This window comes from Temnothorax curvispinosus, unplaced genomic scaffold, assembly GCF_003070985.1.
Source record: "Temnothorax curvispinosus isolate PA1 unplaced genomic scaffold, ASM307098v1 QBEX01002451.1, whole genome shotgun sequence".
In the NCBI taxonomy this organism is placed as follows: domain Eukaryota; kingdom Metazoa; phylum Arthropoda; class Insecta; order Hymenoptera; family Formicidae; genus Temnothorax; species Temnothorax curvispinosus.
Window position 1 is genome coordinate 116 of NW_020212231.1, and position 24,375 is coordinate 24,490.

At 38.8% G+C, this 24,375-nt stretch overlaps 4 protein-coding genes across 10 annotated transcripts; 2 read left to right on the forward strand and 2 right to left on the reverse strand.

The window, feature by feature from the left end:
* The first annotated feature begins 1,025 nt into the window (after positions 1–1,025).
* LOC112451688 (protein BCCIP homolog) lies at positions 1,026–3,520 on the forward strand. 2 transcript variants are annotated; one of them, XM_025011485.1, is made up of 3 exons: positions 1,026–1,183; positions 2,418–2,672; positions 2,753–3,520. In XM_025011485.1, the coding sequence occupies exons 1-3, from the start codon at positions 1,073–1,075 to the stop codon at positions 3,305–3,307; spliced, it is 921 nt and encodes a 306-aa protein (XP_024867253.1). In that variant the 5' UTR covers positions 1,026–1,072; the 3' UTR covers positions 3,308–3,520. The 2 variants fall into 2 exon arrangements, with proteins under 2 accessions (XP_024867253.1, XP_024867254.1); XM_025011486.1 differs by having other exon boundaries at positions 1,028–1,183; positions 2,765–3,520.
* Positions 3,521–3,540: 20 nt separating this feature from the next.
* Positions 3,541–11,989, reverse strand: LOC112451687 (shootin-1). Of its 6 annotated transcripts, none has more exons than XM_025011482.1 (10): positions 11,708–11,989; positions 8,850–8,907; positions 7,769–8,206; positions 5,921–6,034; positions 5,738–5,832; positions 5,451–5,604; positions 5,166–5,294; positions 4,946–5,091; positions 4,307–4,832; positions 3,541–4,205 (listed from the first exon to the last, which is right to left on the reverse strand). In XM_025011482.1, exons 3-10 carry the CDS (start codon positions 8,199–8,201, stop codon positions 3,892–3,894), a joined length of 1,911 nt encoding a protein of 636 aa, XP_024867250.1. In that variant the 5' UTR covers positions 8,202–8,206; positions 8,850–8,907; positions 11,708–11,989; the 3' UTR covers positions 3,541–3,891. The 6 variants fall into 6 exon arrangements, with proteins under 6 accessions (XP_024867250.1, XP_024867252.1, XP_024867248.1 ...); XM_025011484.1 differs by lacking the exon at positions 8,850–8,907 and adding an exon at positions 11,199–11,277; XM_025011480.1 differs by lacking the exons at positions 8,850–8,907; positions 11,708–11,989 and adding an exon at positions 9,795–10,157 and having other exon boundaries at positions 3,541–3,995; positions 4,147–4,205.
* Positions 11,990–18,126: 6,137 nt separating this feature from the next.
* Positions 18,127–20,473, forward strand: LOC112451681 (hexosaminidase D-like). The gene is made up of 2 exons (XM_025011465.1): positions 18,127–18,306; positions 18,436–20,473. The coding sequence occupies exons 1-2, from the start codon at positions 18,144–18,146 to the stop codon at positions 19,905–19,907; spliced, it is 1,635 nt and encodes a 544-aa protein (XP_024867233.1). The 5' UTR covers positions 18,127–18,143; the 3' UTR covers positions 19,908–20,473.
* A 1,050-nt stretch (positions 20,474–21,523) lies between these two features.
* Positions 21,524–24,209, reverse strand: LOC112451684 (ras-related protein Rab-28-like). Its single transcript, XM_025011471.1, has 4 exons — positions 23,975–24,209; positions 22,550–22,735; positions 22,156–22,389; positions 21,524–22,041 (listed from the first exon to the last, which is right to left on the reverse strand). Exons 1-4 carry the CDS (start codon positions 24,050–24,052, stop codon positions 21,817–21,819), a joined length of 723 nt encoding a protein of 240 aa, XP_024867239.1. The 5' UTR covers positions 24,053–24,209; the 3' UTR covers positions 21,524–21,816.
* Between the last annotated feature and the right edge of the window lie 166 nt (positions 24,210–24,375).

Here is a 24,375-nt window from a genome sequence, read left to right on the forward strand (position 1 = left end):
TGGCAAAAGATTTAATTAACGTTACCAAGTTCCGACTGTGTGTGTGTGTAAAACATGGTGGCGGGGTTGCTTTCATGGAGAAGGAATGGGACCGTTGCATCGCATAACGGTTATTCCTAAACATTCAAAATTTGTAATGTAATTTAATAATTTCTTCGAAAGTTTATCTGTACAACTATTTGTCTTCTCAAAAAGTATTATCACAATTTCTTACCGATTCTTATTTTTTCTTAGTATTTACTGCATGTATTTGGACACATTAATTAGACCTTTTTTTGCATATATAGGTGAAATTTTGTTAAAAACATAATTTATGTGAGAAATAACCCTTCAAATATTGTAATAATAAAATACCTATTGTATGTGATTTAGTAATTAAAGACAAAAGTTTTCTATGCAATCGCACTTGTCATTTATTTGCACATAAAGATAAATATTCTCTTGTTTTTTTTTCGTAAGATTATAACAAACAGTTTTTTTTATTTAAAATAAAGAAGTAAGCAATTTAAGCATAAAATGCGATTGGATAATTTTCTTCATATAATTATATGATTAGATTAACATTAATCTTGGTTAAACTTACCATTTATCTTCCTCCAATTTCAAGAACTAGAAAAAGATGAAAAGTATAAGTTCAAACGCGATTAAAATTATAAAAATTAATCTACATTAGGTTTGTTCTTTGTAACTGCACTGACTGCACCAGACTGCACTGCACTGGTTGCACTACCTCCGGACACAGTGCAATGTACATACAAGTAAACTGTTGCACTACTTCTCTTGCACTGTTATGCTGGGTCTACAATGCGAGTCGCAAAGTCGTGAGTCGCAAGAATTGGCCAATCACAGACAAATTTGAGGAGAATAATCGACTGTGATTGGTCAATTCTTGCGACTCGCATTGTAGACCCAGCATTACTGAACGGCAACACTTTTACCAATTCTGTTACAAAGAACGCTTCAGGGTACACTTTCTGAACTAGTACACCCAGTTCAGCTACAAAGAACAAACTAACACAGTGTTCGCTTCGCAGTCTTCGCACTTCGCACCACTCACACGTTTTAATTTGTGATGGCTGCTCCGGTGAAAAAGCGTGAGATCCGGCAGAAGTTGCCCGACGACGACGAGAATGACGTCTCGTCCAGCAACGAGGACGAGGAGTATGAGATCCCGAACGAGCAGGTGAGGAATGGCCGATTTATATCGATGAAATACATGATACGACAATCGAGCGGTTAACCTGGGTTAACCTCACTCGGCGAGCACGCGGTCGCGCTCTGCTGCTGTACGACGTACGACCCGTATGTTCAAAGTCACTCGGTTTTATTTCGTTTTAATTCATCCCCGAACGCGAGACCGACGCGATACGTCGCGACGTATACGTGAAAATCGTTGTCAAGGTGTCTCGTGCAGATGAAAGCTCTGTTCGATTGTTATTCGGGCATAAATAGTTGCTACTCAATAAAGAATGAAATATTGTCAGTTCGATCTAAATGATCTTTATATAATTATGATATTTAGTGCATGAATCTTAGGAAAACTGAGAAAAATCATATTTTGACAGAGATGAAAAAGCTACTTGCTTTAAATTAATTCTGCATTTAATTTCAGAAATACGTACTTATATTACGTGTTTGCTTATGAATTATTTTTATTATCAGATCTTAATTATTGAACTGGTATTGTCAGATGTTACTATTTAAAAAATTAGTATTAATAACTATAATAATTTCCTGTATCTGGCTGATATTTATGAATAGAAATTGAAACAGATGTACTTCTAATAAGTTTAGATTTTGATGCGGCACATACAGATAATGAGGTAATCTGTTTCTAAGAATATTTAATAATTTGTATTATTTGTTATTGTTGTTAATATTTTAATATTATCACAAAAATCGAGGTGTATACATATTTGGTTCTTGCTTTTAACGATTTTTTTATGTATAGATATGCATATGCATATGTGTTATGCGATATTGTGCAAGAGATGCAACAGCAGTTTGGAATTTAAGATCTCTCGTATTTTTAAAGCAAATTAAGATTGTGAATATAATCGCAATTCCCTGTAGAAATAGCAAGTTGCATTTTTTTTGTCTTTGCAATGTAAAAACGTTTATAAAGAAAATAATAAAATGCGTAACGCATTTTATCCCCAAGTTGTCACCAAAGCGAAAAGTTGCGGTTTTTCAAGCAATCTTTGCGTATTTTCTAATGTCACTCAATTTTCTAATATCGTTACGTTTATACGTATATTAAATATCACAATTACGTATTCTATCATATCAGCGCATCAAATTGATCTTTACAAACAGTAATTAATTTTTTTGGAGTTTAATTACAAATTTTAATTAATATTATATTTCTACACTTTATAAAATAAGACACATGATACAGTAATAAGTATAAATTTTAGGGAATAGAGTTGCAAGTGGAGTTTGAAGGTCGCAATCCACAAGATCCAGACTACCATGGAATTAAAACGTTGCTGCAACAACTTTTCCTCAAAGCGCACCTTGATTTAGGCGGACTCACGGATTTAATAATATCACAAAATTACGTAGGATCTGTCATTAAACAGTCAGAAGAAACAGATGAATCCGAAGATGAGGATAATGACATCAACGACGTATTTGGTATTACAACTGTTATCAATGTCTCCGATAAGCAAGTAAGTTGATTCTTATTATTATTATTATTGTCAAACCGAAAAACTTAGTATCGATCTCTATCAATTCTATTTAACAAAAGAAATCTTTTCAGAACGTTTTATGTATACAACAACTTAGAGATCTATTGAAGCAGTTGGCAGATGAACATGCAACTGACGCAGTTAATACTTTGATTAAAAATGTATTGGAAAATGACTCGGCGCAATTGGGTTTGCTTATCAATGAGAGATTTGTCAACATTCCCGCCAAGATTTCAGTGCCACTTCTTGAAAATCTAATTTCCGAACTGAAACGTGCCACCAGCAAAAATATGCCATTTAATTTTTCCTATTACATACTTATATGTAAATTATATAAGACCGAAGATAAAAAAGCCGGGAAAAAGACGAAAAACAAGAATAAAAACGCTGGCAATGAGCCGGTATCGATATTGTGGAGTAATGCGGAAGAAGAAATCTTTGCGGAAGAGGCAATTGTTAGTTTCGAGTTTTCTGTCGAAGAAGAAGCAGACAGTGGTTTATCCGGGACGTGGACTGAAACGGACGATGAGATGATACCCTACAGACGAGTTCTACTTTTTGAAGCATCTAAGCTGCAATCCATATTTGATAAAATACAGAATCAGTTTTCTTAAATTTCATAATGATGTTAATATTTCCTTAAACGAACGAGACGGCTGAGTCCCGTGCGAAACTTCCTATTTATGAACAGAAAACGTGCTTCTCAAAGATAGTTTTTTATATATCTGCATACAACGTAATGGTACGTTATATTAAGGTTTTATAATATTACCTTTTACACAATGCTTATACTATACACTAATGTAGGAATATACTATTTCTAAGAATTTCGCCCATGCTTCTCCTTCATTCTTTTGTTTTTATTTCTCTTATCATGTAAGTTACAAAATATTTGCAAAATGGCCGTCGATCTTTTACTAGACCTCGTCTGGCTTCTCATATATAATAGTACAAAAACTACTTTTACAGTCGAATAAATAGATTTTGCATAAATTTAGGTTGAGCAAGACAGATCTATAAGACAAATTGTACACATTGAGTAACAAAGTTATATATCGTACTGTAAAATAATAGAGATAATATATAATTTAGCTGATTGAGACTTCAGGGTTTTGTTGGAATTACAAATTGTATCCGTTCAAACAATTCTGATTACTATGACGCTGTATCTGTAAACTTGAATGATTGCCTTATTGGTTTAGCTCTTCGTCTCATAGTACCAAGGATATTTAACATTTCTGAAACTGCTGGCGGCTTGCTCTCTGCTTCTTGTCGTCTTTTCCGCTCTTCTTCTCTTTGTTTCTGAAATCAACGTCTTGCTCAAATATGCATATTGTAATTGATCAAAAGAATAACTGCATTTTGTACTGGATTTAAAGAATGTTTGAGAAATTAATGGTATTCTAAACATTTGTATGACGTATTCTAAAAATATTTGTATAGTCTGACTTACATCCGTTTGCTTCAGCGTGAAACGTCCGCCTTTAATTTGATTAATAATATCATCGATAGCTGAAAATTAGATACATATAATATTTCAATGTATAACTTTGATACATTTACAATAAAACAAAATAATTCATGACCGATAAAACAATAGATTGTGTAATTACCGGGTTGTTGCGTGACCGTAGGCGTTTTTTTCGGTGTAATGCCAAGCATGTTTTCCATATCGCTTACAGCCGAGGTCAATTTTTCTCGGGTCAGCAATTTTATCGATGACTGACCAATCGTCGACGTCGGTGGTGGTGGAGGAGGTGGCGGTAACGGTGGCGGTGGCGGTTTTGAAACTTTCTCCTCTAATTCGCTGATTTTCTGTTTTAAGCAATGCACAACGTTTTCCAACTCTTCCACCGATTTCTCAGCCCTTTCGGCTCTCTGAACAACTACGTCTAATTCAGACTCCGCAAGCTTCAACTTCTCCTCGACGATCTCAAATTCCACATTCGATTCTTTCTCCTCTAATTTCTCCTGTAGCATCTGCACTTGAGAAGCATGGTTTTGCTGTTCTTCCTCCAGTAGCCTCTTTAGGGATTCCACCTCTTGCAAAACGGTCAACAATCTGCCATTCGGATCGTCTCCAACCTCGGCCATAAGAAGAGCGCTTTGGTGCGCTAAAACATTTCGTTCTTTCTGGACCTAAATGAGCAACCGGCTAATTAGTACGAGATAAGAAAGTGCAATCAATTAATGCACCTTAATTTTCAAATACTCCCAAGTCTAATAATTAAACTGAATACGTAATGACGTACCCTTTCGGCTTCCATCTTCAGAACTTTCGCGCTTTCTCTCTCGCGATCGCATTGCGTCTTCAGAGTCTGCACCTCTTCAGCCACCATTTTCGTGACTCTTTCCATATTATCCTTGTGCACTTTCATCTCGTTAATTTTCTCCTCGCCTGCGACAGAAACAAATCAGTCGGTTTACCGCCGTTTACCAACCGCGAGATTATTATAGGAGATTTAGTTTTACCTTTTTGTCGGAGGATCCTTTCCTCCTCCAGCTGCGTGGTCAGCTGCGTCACCTGCTCCTGCGCCTCGAATTCCTGAAGCCGCGCGGAATGAAGCTCCGTTTGCAGTCGCGCTATTTCACCGCTCAGCTCTGAAAACGGATGTTTCATTTAGGACCAGTTGCCCCATTGTTATTCTGCTAGTTTTAACTTCGATTGTTAGCAACCGCATTTTAATCGCAAATCTCGAGAAAATAGGTAATAAAAAATAACAACCGCTCAAACCGATCAAAATCAGCCGCACTGACCTGTCACCGTTTGTCTCAACTGATCCAAATCTTCAAAGTTCGAGTCCACTTCGTCCGACACTTCGAAATGCAGTGACTCATCCGGATTACTATGAAGAAACTTCTGCGCCATGATTTGAGATCTTCGCTTCAGTTCACGGTTTTGTCGATACCACTGGTATAATAAAATTGTACCCCATTTTAGAACAACTATATATCACTTAATCGGTATATTTCATACACATATACTTTTATTACAGATTATTATAAATAACACGCAGATTAAATTATAACAGATAGAGCGTTACCTGAGAGGCTTGTTGCATAGCTTTGTGCATCGCGTTTGTTTCCACGTCATACTGATGCTTTAATTGTTCGTATTCCTTACATACCGCTTCGGAAACTGTGAAAAAGGAATAAGGATTTGATAACTTTATTCAGAGAAGATTCGGCTACACGTTATAAGATGAAGTTTCAAATTAGGTACGTACCGGTTCGTAATTTCAATAGCTTCTGCTCCTTCTCTTGAACTTGCGACTGCAGCAAGCCATTTTCTCTCTGCAATTGCTGGTATTTCTTCTCCAAATCCCCGTGCTCTTTATTCACTGTAAAAGACGCTCGATTACAACGCAGAACGCATCAATTTTCCAGCGTGAATTATTTTAAGCCTTCTTTCCAGTTATTATAGTTAGGGAACGGCATACGGATGTGCGTGGGTAAAATGAGTCAGTTATCAAATACCTCGATTAAGTCGACAATCAGATTAAGGTCATATAATCCGTAGAATTATTGAGAAACGATTGATGATGTCATCGTTCGTTTCTAAAGAGTTCGCATTATGAAACAAAATATAATTCCAGCGATGATGGAACATTCATCAAAGGTGAGATATAATTGTAGCCTTTTATTCAGCAAACAATTTAAGCAAAAAATTTTTTAATTGCACTACGTACATATACACGCGTCGTCGAAAGTTGCGTTACTTTAACATGGTGCAAAGTTCTGATTGGCATATCGTTCTCCCGTTTGCTTTATCTTTTCTTTTTCATACCATATTTCAAATATTATTCTTAAATATCTTTGATAAAACTCTGACGCATTACATTACGCGCGAATTGCTTATTAATTAAGCGTGTTTGCTGCTTAATTATGAATCGAGAGACTTTCAGAAGATTTTCAGAATGTCTTGCCTCCGCGATGCAGCCAGCAGTTTACTTTTCGGTGCCTGACCTTTTCGCGTAAACTCAAACGGTCAGCCTCGCTGATCGTCCGTCAATCGACGCAACAAACCGTGAATATAGATCCCGCGAGCAACTCGCGCCAGTAATATTTCGTCCCTCCATCCCCCATCGATTTATAATTCTATCGCGTATAAACAGTGTGACTAATGGTGCGTCATTGCCTTCATTTTACATGCAGAACTGAATCACGAGATAATCGAATACACAACATTCTCGAGTGTCCATGAACTGTGTGGTGAACACGCTTTCCATTATTTATGAACTTTCCGAATCGTTTGGTCGACTTATCGTGCCCAGATGTCGAACTTTCGAAAATAACAGTCGAGTGTGTGTTTTCGATATTCAAGTACAGATATTGTGTATGAATCGTTATATAAACAGTCTAATTGTAAGTCACTTTCCTCACTTTAAGAAGGCTAAGGATAATTTAAAGTAATCAAATCGATATAAAATCGCTGTATGTGTCGAATCGTTTGAGATATCAATCGGATGAAAGGTAAAGGTCAGACTCACGGATGTCTCTAACTAGATCGTTAACTCCGTCAAAAAAGTCGTGTAGACCCGGATTTCCAGGTTCGGCCATAATTATCTACAAGTTGTAATTCAGATTTGCCAAATTTTGATCCCGGCCTGGCCTCGACTGACGATTGACGACAATTTTCTCCCTCTACTTACGCACACAATGCGCTTAGCCTATTCGTATGTAGTCGCATGCGTCTTGCGTACGTAAGTAGAGGGGATAAAAAGTGGCGGTGCGTGTGTGTTAGTGCGTATGTGATACCTGGCGGACAGGTGTTATCAAATCACGTGACATTGAACACGTGATCTTGAACACCACCATGCCCGCCGGTTGCCGGGTATCACATACGCACTTGTAGGTAATATGGCTGTCGGCCCGATCACAGTTTTTCCATAAGCCCGAAATTAGCGATCTAGTTATAGACATCTGTGGTCGGACTCCAAAGATAGTTTAAGCGATATGTCTACTTATCAAGGAGTATAAGATTTGAATCATGGCAATAGTATAGCCATTATTTAATACATCCACGTTGAATCCACGCTGCCGCGTCCTTTGACGCTTCTATAATTAATAATTACCAGCTTCGCTCTTCTGGAGCAGGTGTTTCCGCCTCTTCTCCGAATCCTCATATTTGCTCTTCCACTTGCTCTCCAAGAAGCTGTTGCTCCTGTTGAGCCTGGCGACGTCGTTCGTCTTGCAAAGACCGCTCACTGGCGTCGTCTTCTCCTCGGACTTTCGCATCTCGATGCTGGAGCTCGACAGTTGATTGTTGTTGCGTGACCTCAGCTGTACGACCGAAGCTTCGAGCCTCTCGAAGGACGCTCTTTGGGCTGCCACGTTCCCCGTCCCCCGGCTGAGCTTCTCGAAGGATCCTCTACGTTTTGGAGGACATCTCTCTTGAGCCTTGATCGCGGCCGATATTCTCGGCACCGGAATGTGAGAGTGAATCACGTTCGGAGACGTCCTCGGTGGCTCCGTGCTCAGAACAATGTTGAATTCCGTCTTGTTCATGGTGCCTGCGGAAATAAGCGCGCTTGTTATCTCGTTTACTATAAGCTTTGTTAGCGATAATGACGGAGTTACGCAGGCAGAAGGGTTACGGAATTGACCGTTTCCTGGTCAAAGTATGTCCTTTTCTAAATACAACGTATTATTTAGGCAAAAAGTTTCATGATAAAGTTATACAGTTTAAAAGCAGCTAGTAACGAAGTAAAAGAACCTTTCGTTATTATAATCATTAGATATTATTATCGTTATTATTATTATTGCTATTATTAAAACAATTATTGAAAAGATAGAATATCGATACATGTTTTATCGAATTTATTCTACTTCGTTTCGGTTTCATTATGATATTAAATACGAAACGTAATCTTGATTCCGATAAGTAGTTTGACAAGTGTTTTTGGACGTTAAATTCCTAAAATACACGCGTCTTATCTGTGAATGTGTGCGTAAATTCTTTATGAACAACATCATCGTTGATTCATTAAATTGCATAATCAATATCAGACAGAAAAATAACGCGTCACGATTAGATTTCTTTTACGTGCAACGACCCAAGAAACGAACCTATACCCAATTGCATATCGGCACTGGTTACTTACGACAAAGGTTAATAACATTAGACATTTCTAAAAATAAACATATTGGTCTCACCCTCGAGAGTCGAAATAGCTGCTGTGTTAAAATATTCTTGTACGCCTAATCCTGATCACTGTACGCAAATTTTGTGCAAATTTATTTTTCATTTACTATTGTTATATCACACTGTTGTGTTTAGACTGATAAATCAATTCAATGTTAAATAATTCGTTGGGAGAGAAAAATATTTCGAAAATATTCATGTTTCATTAACTATTATTTATAATTTTACACCGTGTAAGATTATCGAACTAGCAAGATTATATTACACTGTTTTTCGTAGTGTCAAATTATACTCAGATTGAATCGTTTATTAACCATTCGTATAGGTCGCCACTGCTCCTACTCAATATGTCATTAATTTAACTAAAACAGTGTTAATTTAACATTTAACTAAACCAATGGAGTTAAAATAATACTATTTTGCGTTAAAATAATAAATTTTGACACACATGGTAATTAAAAACAACAAAATCTTATTTAACTTAAGATATTGGTTTAAATTTCATCCTTTAATATTTAACAGCGTATTAATATATTGTGCTGAATTTAAAAACTCAAATGATTTTAAATAATTATTGCAATTATTAATTATTGCTGTTAGATTGATATTAGATATCTATGTTCGTTGTTTTACCACATTATGGATGTTAGCGGGGAGATATTAGAGTACTCGTGATAAGATCTATTATATATATGTGCGCGTTCATTCACGTCGCGAAACTCGAGTTCCCGGAACGGCGGTTTGTGCGTTTCTAAAATAGGATTCCTCCCAAAAGTTTACTCGAGAGTTAGGTTTAGACGCGCGCGTGCTGAGCTTCGCGGGAGCAAAGGCAAATAGCTCTCCCGCGGGCCATTTAAAGTTAATTCGTCGGAATGCGCGTCTGTGTCGGAGCTCGTGCGGCCCGATCGTTAAACCGACGACGTCGACCGGAGGGTTCGGTACGTACTTTCCCTCACCTAAAAGTCCGCCAGGTGTTGCGATCGCTTCGATAACGTCAAGCGTAATTGCCATTCCGGCTTCCGGCAACGTCAACGTGTCCGAGCCCGGCTTCGTCCGAGCGCGAAAGTCGAGGAGGCTCCGTAAAAATTCAGTCGAAAACCGAAACGGGATACTTCGATATACGGAATACACAATACTCCTCACTGACATTCGAGATGTCAATTAGCCCTTTCATTTGCATTCGAGCGCGTGCTCCCGAAGCAGGAAAGGCGTTCGTGCCGAAATCGATAAACTGAGGCGTATTCTCGAAGCGCGTTCAAAATATAAAAGCACCCCTCACGCAAGCGAAAACATGGAAAGGAAATATTTAGCACTTAATAAAATACTCGAGTAAGAGATATTCATTAAAGCTGCAGCGAATTAACGCCACCGTAGAATTAGTCTATTGATTCATTATCGTTTGATTAGAATTCGATATTTATTATTAGAATTCAATTACTTAAAGAAGCGTTTTTAGTTAGATTTTATATTCAAAGGACATCGTTTGCCTCTACAGGCAAACAATCGATTATTATATAAATATAGATATATTTTATTTCAAGCAGGAAGGAATTTAAAACAGAACGATTGTGTATACTCCATGCATGCTTATCGAGCGGCTGACTATTACGATCGCTCTTTTTTGCCTCCGCCTTCGCTACAGTACAACTAGTGTCATCGATCGTTGCACCACGTTAAATATTGCGTATATATATTTCGTTACACATGCACGACATAAATAACAGGGTGCACATTCGACGTCATGCATTAGCAAGTGGCGAGCCAAGTGTCCGATAAAATCCGACTGATAGGGCACGGACTAATTTTACGCGTTCAGAATTGTGTACCGCGAAAATGTAGAAGATAATACTTCCAGGGTAAAGGCATACCTCTACATGCGAATTACTCACGAGTGACAGAACGAGAATCCTTGAAACGTGCGTCGCGTTTAAAGGGAAAGTGACTGTGACGATTCGTTGTTAATTTATTCGGACATTATCAATTAAATGATCGATAATTTTGACGTAAGAGTATTTCTTGTCTCGTAACGGTACTTCTGCCGATTAAGTCGCGTCAAATCAAAAGCACCTGTCTTTTTGCTATAATAAAACGTGTCGAGAGGTATTTTTGCGGTAACGCGAGATTTCGCAAACCCGCATGTGATAAACGATCTAAATTCGATTAAACGCGGAGTGTGCGTTTTTTTCGTATTACCAATCGCGGGGGCCAATTGCAACGACCCTCAACTCGCTCGCGGAGTAATTTAAAACAAAAACCGCGGTAACTTTTAATTGTCAATCACGACGTCGTGTACGCGCTAACGGACTTTGGAATCGCATGTCAGATCGTACGGTAAGCACCTTCTGATCCTTTCACTTTACCTCTTTTTGCATCAAAGGACGACGGCCCGTCTCGTTACACGCGCGATGCTTAGATCTCATCCGAAGAATCGCGGATGCACTGTTAAATATTAAAAAATGAAATTTAAACCAATATCTTGAGTTAAACAACAACATTTTGTTATTTTTAACTACCATGCTTGTCAAAAATTTATTACTTTAACACAAACAGTATTATTTTAACTCTATTGGCGTAGTAAATTAACATTGTTTTAAGTTAAATTAACGACATATTGAACAGGAGCAGTGGCGACCTATAGGAATGGTTAAAAATGACTCAAATTGAGTATAATTTGACACTACGAATTTAACGGTGTGCAAACAGATTGCGGCATTCGCGTAACTGTCGCGGACGAGCAATCGCGTAATCACTTTCCGAAATCGCGCGGATTACTCCTCCGAGTTGACTCGCAAAACACGACCGACGCGCGGAGCCAAGATAAATTTTTTTTTCCCCTATACAAGAACGAGAGACAGACGGTTGCACTCACGTTCGTTGCACCAGCACGTGAGGTCGAAAGTATCGGGTTCTTGTTCTTTTCTCTCTTTCCTTTCCACGGGTACGGTACGTCGAGAGTCCCGCGTCGTCGGACTCGGGTCGCGACCGAGAAACTCTCGTGCGGCGTGCGTTCTCCCCGGCGCGCGTCCACGAGCGTACTGACTTCGCGCGGCGGGCGCGCGTGCCTCGTTGTAACGTTACATTATCTCGTGGCACCCGCGGTGACTTATACGCGAAAGAGAGAGAATGCGGGACTCGGGAGAGCGTCGTGTTTCTTTAAGGAAAACCGTCCGGGCGTGTGCGCAACGCACACGCACGCACTTTCCGCGGAGCCTGCCACGCGGTAGCCTTCGACGCGTGACGCCGCGCCGCTCGATGCTCGAGGTGCGTTTTATCGAGATTCGGATAGCGTGATCAGCACTAAGGATGTCGAACCTCGTTTGAAGAAGTTACCGTCGCCTTGGATCGGGGTCCGAGAGGGGAGGAGGGAAGGGGAGAAAGGACGATGAACGTCGATGAAATATTGCTCGAAAGAAGCATGTAATACAATGTAATATGTGCGAAACATAATGCCACAGATATATCCCGTATTTTTTGTTAATAATTTTTTATACCTTGCTTTTTAAGAATTTATTAGACAACTTCCTGTACCTTCCAAGGATAAAAAAAGATTAATAGAACGTAGGATATGTATTTTAATTTTTGGAGAAACATGTCTGAGTTGTGTGTGAATAACAGAGTATTCTTTAGTAATAAAAATTTTTATCGACAACTTTATGATTGATGCCAATTATTGATAAAAAAAAATTTAATCCGTTCCTTCTTATTTTCATGTAAGCGAAAACTCGAAAAATGGAATTATTTCGAGCTGCTTTCAACGCATGTTTGATGCTGCGTCTGAGAGGAATTTACGCAGTTAGTCAGCAGCTGAGTACACAAAAGGCGATCTGTATAGAGTTACGAATAATGAGTAAAAACTTAAATATTTATCATCAGAACCGCAGGATTTTGTAGATTAATAAATCGAGGTTTATAAGATACCCGAGCGTTTGCCGAAACTAGAATAGAATTAATTCCAAAAATTAATAAGATATTCGCATAATATCGATGCAAGAAAGAATTTACATTGATTGAAGTGAGAAAATTAAAATGTATCTTACTAACTCGTATAACTACGATCAAATTAATTTTTATAAAATCACTTTAAAATAATCTGTTAATATTAAAACATTAACTTAATGTATCAAGTAAAAAATTACAATCTTTTATTAACTTTATCAAAGTAAATCGTTGTCATTCTATTTAACCGTTCCACTGAGAATCTCAATCATATCATCTCTCGTATATAGCAAATTGTTGAACTGAATTGTAATCGTAATTCAAGACGACAAATTCAACTTGTAAGTCAAATAAATTGCTATATAATACTTATTACATACAAAACGTGAACAATTACCGCGAATCTATCTTGGAAACGTTCTCCAAGTATGATTTGCTTCTATCGTAAAAAGTTTCTAAAACTCTAGATTTTTTTATGTCTCTGCGACATTCGTACGACTTAATTGCGATAAAAATACAGGTGCGTATTATGATGCATATCGCAGATATGCCTGAAGAATTTTATGCAAGATAACGGCGAAGACACAGCGACTATGCGATTACGCTGATAGCTGACAGTCTCGTCTCGTATATCTGCATATAGGTACATATAGAACCGCGCGCGAAACTTTATATACCTAATATACTTCGCATAAGTGCACGCTTGAGTCACTACTTCTGAATAATCGCTCGACAATTCTTCAGTCTGCATAAGTTGCTGCGGAAGCGCATTGTTGTTGCAAGACTACATCACAAAGAAGATGCAGTTTAATGATTACATATGTTACACGCTACATGTATATCTGTGGCACGTGAACTTGATGGAATAATCTGTTGCGTTGTGGAATTGTGGAAGAAATTATTCGTAACACGTATTCTTCAGCAATTTTACAGAAATATATTAAGATCGAGCGCACAAAGGGTGTCAAAAGTTCTTGATATTTGCTTCAATTTTTAATCTTTAATTTACAATTTATGTCATAGTGAAAGCTCCACTTGAAAAGTTCAGTCAAAGATGTTGAAAATCATAAAAATCGGGCGCAGCCCATAAAATTTTCAAAAACGACTAGAGATGGTACAACCGTTGAATCATCTTGTATGTGAAACGGGAAGTCAAATGTTATTAAGATAAATTAATAGAATTGCGATTATATATACATACGTCGATGATGATCGATGTTCGACCAACTTGTTCGTTACGAAGCAATAAATCTTCATGCTTCGCAGAAGGGGATAAGTGTGAAGAGAGAGGAGCACATCTACATTACGGAATACTAAGTAACTACGCAGAAGTGATTTACTGCGATTGTATAAAGCCTATAGGAAAAACTAGGCGAGCAAACTTTCACGTGGTTCTTGCATTAGGAAACGTACTTGGAAACCCAAGATAAAACACTTTCGACTCGCTACTTTCTTATTATTATAATCCGATATCGAAAGATACAAACATTCTTTCTCCCTTTCAACCCTCGCAGTCAATTATCTGCAATTAATTATGTATTAACAATATTAACAATGTGTATTATTAACGATATTAAATTAGTACATTATATGTATTACATGTATAATGTATTATATTGTACATATATTAGTACGGCAAATCTACACAAAAAAAATTGTTAATCCCAAAACATATTTAGTCCGATATTTAATCCGTTCAACTAAATATTTTAGTTAATTAACTAAACATTAGTTGTTTCAACAATTTATTTAGTTTCTTTAATCAAAAATTAATTAATTCAACTAATGTTTAGTTAACTAACTAAAATGTTTAGTGTTTAATTGAACGTATCGGACTAAATATTTTTTGAAATTAACAAATTTTTTTTCTATTCGAGTTCTAGAAATCGCCTGACACTACTAGGCTTTAATACGAATTATGTATCATCATTTATCAATTTGTTTATTCACAAATTACAATGGCGCTCGTAGCAAACATAAAATATCAAAGGTGAAGCGCGTTTGCTTGTGTTGGCGTCCACGGACTTTTACACAGGATCTCTCACACGATTTTCGACAAAGAGACCGCGAAGGGAAACGCGCCGATAATCGTATGCGCCTCTTGCGACCTCGAATCGCTCTTTCGACCGTGTCTGCGGTACCTCGAATCGCGCGGTGCAGTCGTTAAACGATTTTATTGTCTGGAATCATGCTCCTGCTTCCCTTCGTGGCCGCAGAGATGTGACTCACGCTCGTCACTCGCGTAACGGGTGTCCCGGCATTCCATGAAAACCGGCGATCCCGGGCTGGGTGCTCGAGATTATGTCGAAGGAGATACGGAGTAATCGGGCGTTTCGACTCAGCGAGCTGTGTGACTCAGACGGCACGGAAATCCTTTCTTAATGGGCGACTTTGGATCAGGATGTTCTTCTCTTGATCCAAACTAGACCCTCCTCTTCTAAGAAATCGTTTTTAATACCTATCTTAGGAGGATTTGAAAAAAAAATATAAGAAGATTTGTATAATGAAGATAGAAACGATCTAAAATCATGATTAATAATTGAGGGTAGGAGAGAGAGAATTTAGCTTTATATATTATATAAATCTTGTTATAACTTTGTAATTATTGACTTTTAAACGACTCGGCCTTACATTGTTTATGTTAATATATATACGGACGTTGCGGTTGTAATAACGCTATACGCTCAACCGATCTGATTTTTGAGAAACGCTTCGACCGCGATGCGACGCACTTCCTGATGTGCATATTTTAACGCCGGATATAATGCAGCCGTTTCATGCCGGTTGAGAGATCGCGAAAACGAGGAAACATGTACATACACTCGCAATTTGTAGTGATTGTTCAATCATTACTCTCGCTTTTGTTATTTTAAATAGAATTGTCTGAATTTCGACACACGAGTTCGCAGACCGATTTTCAAGCGGGCTTGATTCGAAAAACATTTAAATCAGAATACATGAAATATGTATAATAAATTACAAAATATAATATATCAAACGACACGTAAAATTATAAATAGAATTTTTATTCTAAAATTCAATGTAGATAGATCGTCTCGAGTCATTTTATGACGTTAATGACATTTTCTCGTTAAGCATTATTGCTATCTTTTCTTTATTGTCTATCGCCTTTAGTAGATCCATAAATATCGCTCGCAAAAGATTTATGAAAATAATAAATTTGTGACTGTGCATCGATTTATAATATGATGACTCATTGTCATTCCCTCAGATCCGTCGAGGAATTCGCCTACGTCTCGACAGATGTCGCGTCGTTTCACAATTACAATGTTTCTGCGTGTTAATTAATTTTGTCCAAATTACCCTCTTTTACACTTTATTCCATCTTATTGTTAGCAAGAACAAAATTGTAAAAGCGCTATTTACATAAATGCACCTGGGAGAGACGAGGTGGGCGATGAGTTCTCGCGCATTCTTATATTTTTTCAATGAAAAAAACAAATGGACAGGAGAACCATGCCAGGAATGCTTGCGCGCATCCGGCAAATTAATATTTAATTGATATCCGCGTGACGGAAATGCAACGCGACGTAACGTGCGAGCGTGACGACATTCGCTCGCCCTATAACCGCTTGCGATCGCAACCGATGATAGCTTCCGGCACTATCTCCGTTGCCGATTGAATCGATCGCCGACAGTTCTGCCGAATAAGTAGATCGTCTCGAAGCTGTTTAACTAAACGCGCGACTGAAATGAGTAAATCAAACTCTCTTCTCAATTATATCTTTAGCTTGATTCTTCTTTCTCTCTTTTGTAAGTGAAGTGTGAAAAAAATGAGAAAAAATGCCCATATGTAATCAATAATCATATATGTATAAATGATTGTATATAAAATGATTGTATATAAAATGATTATACACGTGATTATACATAGAGTATTGTGTAATCACTTAATACTATCGTATTTAGATAAGATCCACAAATATAACATCTGTCGGTAGTACTGTCACCACGTGAATAGAAAATTAATAACTTTTTGAATAGCTATCCCACACAGCACACTTTATCTGAGGGACGTCCTACAGACAAATTGGGATATCTCAATAACCGGTGGATATCCAGTGGATATTCAATATCCGGTGGATATCCAGCGGATGCACAAATGTCCCTCAGGATATCCTGTGCTGTGTGGGATATAATTTCCTGTACAAAAATTTTTTTACAAAAAGTCAAATTTTACAAAAAACAATTTTTTTTTAATTTTTTTCCGGGCAATTAGCTATTCAAAAAGTTGTTTTATTCGCGTGGCAACGGAATATTATGTACTACCGATGTATATATATACATTTTATATTTCTGTATCTTATCTAAATACGATAGTTACTTCGAATGGTTCAACGATAACTTATCGGTTGTTCTAGCGCCTAATAAAACTTATCAGTCCGTCAGAACGAGGTGTGGTGCTTATATAAAGAAATAAAACCGGTAAGTAATGGGCAATAAAAAGAAAAAGACGATATCCAAAGCGCATATTATTTAGAATCTATCGCAATGAGCTCCTCCTTAATCCCGATTTATAGTTCATCAAATTTTTTCGCTTATTCATTCAGAGGATCATCTCCCATATGGACAAAGGTTCGCCGCAATTTATTCCTCGCTCCGCTCGCCGCGCTGAAAATTCAAAACGGGCCTGCCTTGTCGCTCGGCGTAGCGTGAGATACAGGAATCAATAATTATATCGTCCCGCTATACGCCACGCACATATCCCCAATCCCCACGGATCAGCGGAGCGCAGCGCGGCAGAGCCCGCGTGCCGCAGAGAGAGAGAATCGAGGCGTCCCCGTGTCTCCTCTCCGATCTCCGGCTCCGGGTGTCTCTCGGCGACGCCGACAGACCGCGCGCGTGGCTCGCACCGCGCCTGTGTTACGCGTCCGGCCAGTCCGAATACTCCGAATGCTCCGAAGTGTCCGAATTAACTCCGAAGTACAGGTCCGACGCTACGCCACGTTCTCTCGAGCGATCGCTCTCGTCCACGAAGGCGCCGAGGACGCGTTGACGGCGCGCGTTGGATAGCTCGGCGGCCCAGCGCGACTCGTCACGATTACTCTCGCGCTCGAGAGATCGTCCGTCGACGAACGTCCGTCTCCCGAGGGCGGCGGGAATGCGTGCGGCTCGCGACTCGTCGAGCAACGCCGAGCGTGTCTCCCGCATTGCTTCACAACTATAAACGCCGTCTCTCTCTCTCTCTCTCTCTCCCCTTTTCTCTCTCCTTCTCTCTTTCCCTCTTTCTCTCTGTCGCGGAGATCGCGCGAACGATGGACGTGACCGTGCGATAGGTTTCGAGTGTTTCGACGGCGTCTCGAGATCCCCGAAGAGCTGATCCTACGCTGCGAACTCTTCTTCCCGTCATGACGCGTCTACGGGGCCGTGCGTCGCTGATGGTCGTCGCGACGATCAGCTTCGTTCTGCTGGTCGTCATATACCACATACTGAGCAACGAGATCGACGAGATGTCAACGGGCAAGATCGGGAGCGCGCGTCTGAGAGCCGAGGATGTGTACCAACAACCAGGTGAAGTCACGAACGGCCCTCGGGGCGCTGTCAGATTAGGGCAGCAAGTAGACGGGCGGATGACGGGTGATTTGAGGAACGGTAGGAACAGACTGGTTAACGAGTTAACTCATGATAAATCGTTTGCAGACGGCACTGCACCGCTGTTCAAGGGCCATAAGATCGTCCACCTAGATCTGAAAGGCGCCCCGCCGAAGATGAGCTATTATAGCTATCTGTTTCCCTTGCTGCGAAAGCTGGGGGCCACCGGCGTCCTCGTGGAGTACGAGGACATGTTTCCCTTTGCTGACAGCATCGACGACATACGCGCCGGCAACTCTTACTCCAGGAAGGACATCGCCCAGATTCAGAGTATCGCCAGGAACAATCAGTTGATCGTCATACCGTTGATACAGACCTTCGGTCATATGGAATTTGTTCTCAAGTTGGACAAGTATAAGGACTTCAGGGAAGTTCCGCGTTACCCGCAAGTCTTGTGCCCTACGTATAATAAGACACTACCGTTAATCTACGAAATGATAAACCAGGTCGTATCTGCGCATCCGACGTCGAAATATTTGCACATAGGTGCGGACGAGGTTTATCAGATAGGAGAATGCTCGAGATGCTTGGACGTTATGGCCAAGAGGCAGTGGAGCAAACGCCAGTTATTTCTGGATCACGTTTCCGCGGTGGTCAAATATATTAAACAGAAATATCCGGAGCTGACCGTACTTATGTGGGACGACGAATTCCGCGATATATCGCCGCAGGAGATTATCGACCGAGGCCTTCACTCGATGGTGGAGCCAGTCATTTGGAAGTACACCACTGATCCCGGCACGACGTTAACGGATCAGCTGTGGGAAAGTTACGCCGCGGTGTGGAAGGAGGTCTGGGTCGCGACAGCGTTCAAAGGAGCCACCTCGCCGGACAGGTATTACACGGACATTTCGTATCACATGGAGAATCATCAGCGTTGGCTAGAAATCATTCAGAAATACTCCAGTCAAATCACGTTCAAGGGTGTCATGTTGACCGGATGGCAGAGATACGATCACTTCAGTGTCCTTTGCGAATTACTACCGATAGGACTGCCGTCCCTCGCCCTTAATTTAGCTATATTACAAGCCTCGGATACAAACGGCTTCCCCGTAGAATTACCCGATCGTCTATCCGAAGCTCTGCAATGCGACGGTATCGTCTCGTTAAGCATACCGGAGCCACAGTACGGCTGGACCAAGTGCGGCTTCCACGGAGTGTCGGTATACGCAGCTGTCTTACGTCTTTACTCTTTGACGCAAGAGATAACGAAGATGGAGCAGGATAATACCTACAAAGGATGGTTAAAACCGTACAACATCAAATACTCTTTCGCGAGTCCTAGTTACATCGAGCGTGCGGTTACCGATTTGGACAGGCATAGAATGGAAATAATGTATATCGAGAAAGATATGCGTGCAGCGATGGAAGATATTTATGACAATTATACGGTACAAGAGTGGCTTGACACGTATGTCGCGCCTCTAAACGAAAAGCTCAATCAGTTGTGGAAAATTAAGGAGAAACTTTTGGAGATAAATGCGTGGCCAAGGAGACCTCTCACAAAATCTGATTTATAGTATAAAAACGACAGTTTCTCGAAATAAGTAGGCGAAGATGATTCATGTTCTTTGTGGTATAATAAGAGACTGAAAATTTTATTAAAATAATACGCGAGAAAAAGAACGCGAATCTTTTTCGCGAGTATAATTGTCAAAAATTTTTTAGTAATTATTTTTTAAGAACGGCGTGAATAATCAGTGAAAAATGTAAAAATTTTGAACTCGTAATTTTACATATTGAGCAATCGTTGTACAGAATATGTGATAATATGTAATTTGATAAGGGAGTAAATCAAATCATAACTTGCACACCGTCCGTATAAATTAGTAAATCTCGTTTATCTCGGTGGAAATAATTGCATTATTTATAATAGAACTATAATAATAGATATTTCTTATTTAGGTCACCCAAGTTTAGAAGAACTATTTATATGTAATTATTTTTTTTCTTCCAAATGCAAAAAAGAAATCATAAATGCACTATTAATGTTCTGAATGATTTACAGAGATAGACGGTGTATAAAGTATAAAGATAGTTATAGTAATCTATTGATAAAATATATATTAAACAAAAAAATATGATTTTTTAGCGTTAAAATAAATAATTTATTGTAATTTTATTAAGCATGCTAGATCTCAAATTATTGTTTTTTAGATTTTGAAAATTATTATATATTATATATTATACATATACGTAACGCGCGCGCGCGCGAACACATCTTTATATAACGCGGATTATATAAAGTTAGTCTTTCCAATCATGTACGCACAAAATGCTCTTCTTCATGTTATGTCTTCTAATTATAAACGAATTGTCTACGAACAACACAGAGTCACATTTTACTGGATTGTTTATCGAAAAGACATTGACAATTTAAATTAATGTATATTAATTTAAATGTATATTAATTTACACGTATTAACGCAGCATCTGCAGTTTTAGCATAAGCAGAGAATCGTGCCATAAGCAGATGATTGCGACATTACACCCAGCAATTAGATGAAATTTTCAAAGATAAAAAGATTACTGTATATGTGCTTGAATTGACTTTTTTTGAAAGAGACGATAAATGAGGAAAAAGTGTTTTTGATTAAAAAATATCTTTGCGTATAATACTGTAAAGAACTACAAGTGCTATTAATAACAATGTTTGTAAAATATAAAAGGATAATATGTGGAATACCTATCTTAAAGACCATTCTTTCGATATTTTTAAAAATTGAGAATACAGAACTTCTCTTTATTTGACATTTTTATTATTGGAATATTTTTTATATCGGGTCTTTAATCAAGCTCTGTCAGACTTTTCGATGAACGAAACTGCTTGTAATATGATATTTCATAAATCTTCCTAGTAATTTTGAATTCTTCTGTGAACTACCAATATATATAATGTTACACATCTTTGCATTATACCATGCGCTTTGTTATTATTTCATAATGATTCTTACTATTATAAAAGTATTTTTAATGTTGTTATATAAATAATATATTGCGCGTGTAACTATTATCACAACTAACGAGATGCGATTAATAAATCTGTTTTTCAATCTACAGTAGACCTGTGATCATATTTGTCCATTGGCCCCGCACTACATAAGTTTTATTTTCATCTGTACGGTATATAATTTAAATATGATGCGTGATACACAAATTTGATACATTTACGCGCAAGATCCAATTGTAAAAAATACATTCTCGATATTGACATTATGTGTTTGCCGTTATAAATACATGCTCAAATGAATGAAACTTATATAACATATACAATTGATTATGCAAGAGATGTTTTCTAACATCATGTATGAAATACGGTGTTTATTATTTTTATTACGGCTATAATTGTACAATTTTTGTCAAATCTAATAGAATTAATATGTATAAATTTACATAAAAAATATATTCTAAAGAGTTGTCCGATGATCATCATTGCAGTGCGCATACCGCGGATTTCGAGGCGGGGAAATGAGGATGGAACGCAATCGAATGTTGCTTCTTATTAGGAATCCTTTTTACGACTTTGTGTATTGCATTCATATCTACCGTGTCCCCAATTTCAGCGATAATGATGGGCTTGTGAAAGTCTTGATCCGTTCTTGTTAATCGGACACCTAAGACTTGCGCCGCCAAACCTGCTATGCACAAAGATACCTGAAAGTACAGTAAGAATCTTTATAACTCGTATTCATATATTGTATAAATAGAAATCTATCTATCTATATATGTACATTTTTTAAAAAATGTTTTTAAAGAAAAAAAAATTACCGATTCTCCAGTTCTCGCAGACATGTCGTGATAAGCCAATCCGTTTTCGGCGGCGAATCGATGCGACCTGTCTCTCTTAACTGTCCTTTGATGGTCCATGTCACATTTGTTACCTACTAACGCCATTAGAGGCATTTCGTCGTAGGCGCCGATGAAATTCCTGATTTTACTGAGCCACTCTTCCAAAATATCGAAACTTGAGCTATTCGTGACGTCGTACACCAAAAGAATGATCTGATTCATAAATATAATACATTTGGCTTGCAACAACATATACAATTAGCGCGCATAAACAAAAAGGCATATCGATTTTAATTTAATAAAATCAATTTAATTTAATTTAATAAAATTTTTCTTTTGGCAAGATAAAAGCAGCGGCAAAAATTGGCCTTACGTGCGCTCCGAATACATATTTGTCCAACATGTTGCCGTGCAGAGCGAGCCCGCCGACGTCCCATAAATGCAGATTAACATTTTTGTAGCAGCCGACGCTGATATTCTTGAGGAAGAAGTCGATGCCGGCGGTAGGTGCGTATTGCCTGGTGAAATCGTTGTTGCAAAACTTCTGGACGATGCTGGTCTAAAGAAGGATCCTTGAATTTCAATTATCAAGAATGACAGGCGTCGCAGCAGGGAAATAACAGTTATCACACGCGTAAAACGCAATCAATAAAACCGCGCGGTAATGACAGCCGTGTAGTAACTGCTGATTGACAAATTGTAGTTAAAGCAATATTGTTTGCTTATCGCGTGTCACAAACAAGCATCGATCTGCTTAATTTCTTCCTAATTCCGATCCTAATTTATTCCTAATGTTTATTCCTACTGTGTACGTATTATCTTCGATGAATTGAAAAAAATTAAAAAGTAATTAAAACGGTAATTTTTGCATTATTTAAAAAAAAATAATGTAAAAGTTATTTTTCTCATATCGTATACGAACAGAGATTATACAAGAGAAAGAAAACATATGGACATATTTTAAATTACATATGAAACATTTTTTCCTGGGTTATAAAATGTGATAAATTGTAATTACATTAAATTTTAGCTGAATAAGTAAAAGTTGTGCCCAAAAATGTATGAGAGTTTATTTCGAATTACGCAAAAAATATCGCGCGAATGCCCGATTTTTCTCTGTTTGTCATTCCGCGATACATTCTGCATGATATGAAACGACGAGAGAGAAAGAGAATAGCTTCCGAAGGTTAATAAATTCATATTTGACCTACATGATTTTGCCTCGTTAATGCAAAAATGCATCGATTAGAAAATTTATCTCTACCAATTTGCTTTATTGTTCTATCATTGGCAAGTCGAGGAATCACGATAAACCGCGAGCGTCGCATGTTGCGAAAGTTTCCGCATATTGGATCCAGAGGCACGAAGTCGCGGCCAGAAGTTTCATCAATTTTAGCTCGCGTATTACATTCATCGTTAATCCATATTGCAGCCGTACATTTATTACAGAAACATATGGCAATAAAAAAAACCCCATTATTAATAATATTGACATTAACTCCACGTAAAGAATTATATGAACATCCGCAAAAACACTCGTCAACTTCATTGCCCGCACAGTCGTTACAAAAGGAAGACGTTTATCACACAAGTGCTCTTCGATAAAAGCTCTCCCTATCACCTGTTGAAAGGCTCTTGCTATATCGTTTTTTCACCATGGTGATCGGCAAACAAATTTAAACGGACAGATGCACGCTATTAAATATCTTTGGGTCTCGAAACTAGGGATCAACCACCTCTGTCGGCCGTCGCGGCGTCTACGACGCGAGGATGAAGAACGCGACGCCGAAAAACTCACTTTGCCGGCGCCGGAGTCACCGACGAGCACGATTTTCAGCCGCTTCTCGCTTCTCGACTCCTCCTCGACGTCCGACATCGGGGACGCGGCGACGCCAACGGTGCGGGACGAATCGGCGACGGTCCTCGATGATGATCATGCGAGCGGCACGACTCGTCCGTCGGGACGGTCCTCGACTGACTATAATGGCGCGGCATGGAATGTGGCAGCTCGCGTGTTGTGGCCGACGAGCGAGGTCCGCCGAATCGACCGACTCCGATGGCCAGTATACGGCGTCGTCGTCGTCGTCGTCTACTCGCAAACATGAATAAATTAGCAAATAATCGATAAAACGGAACCGTGCCATCGCCAACGTGCGTACTTCGCTGTTAGTAGCGGTTCTGGACGCGAGGAGCACCCTG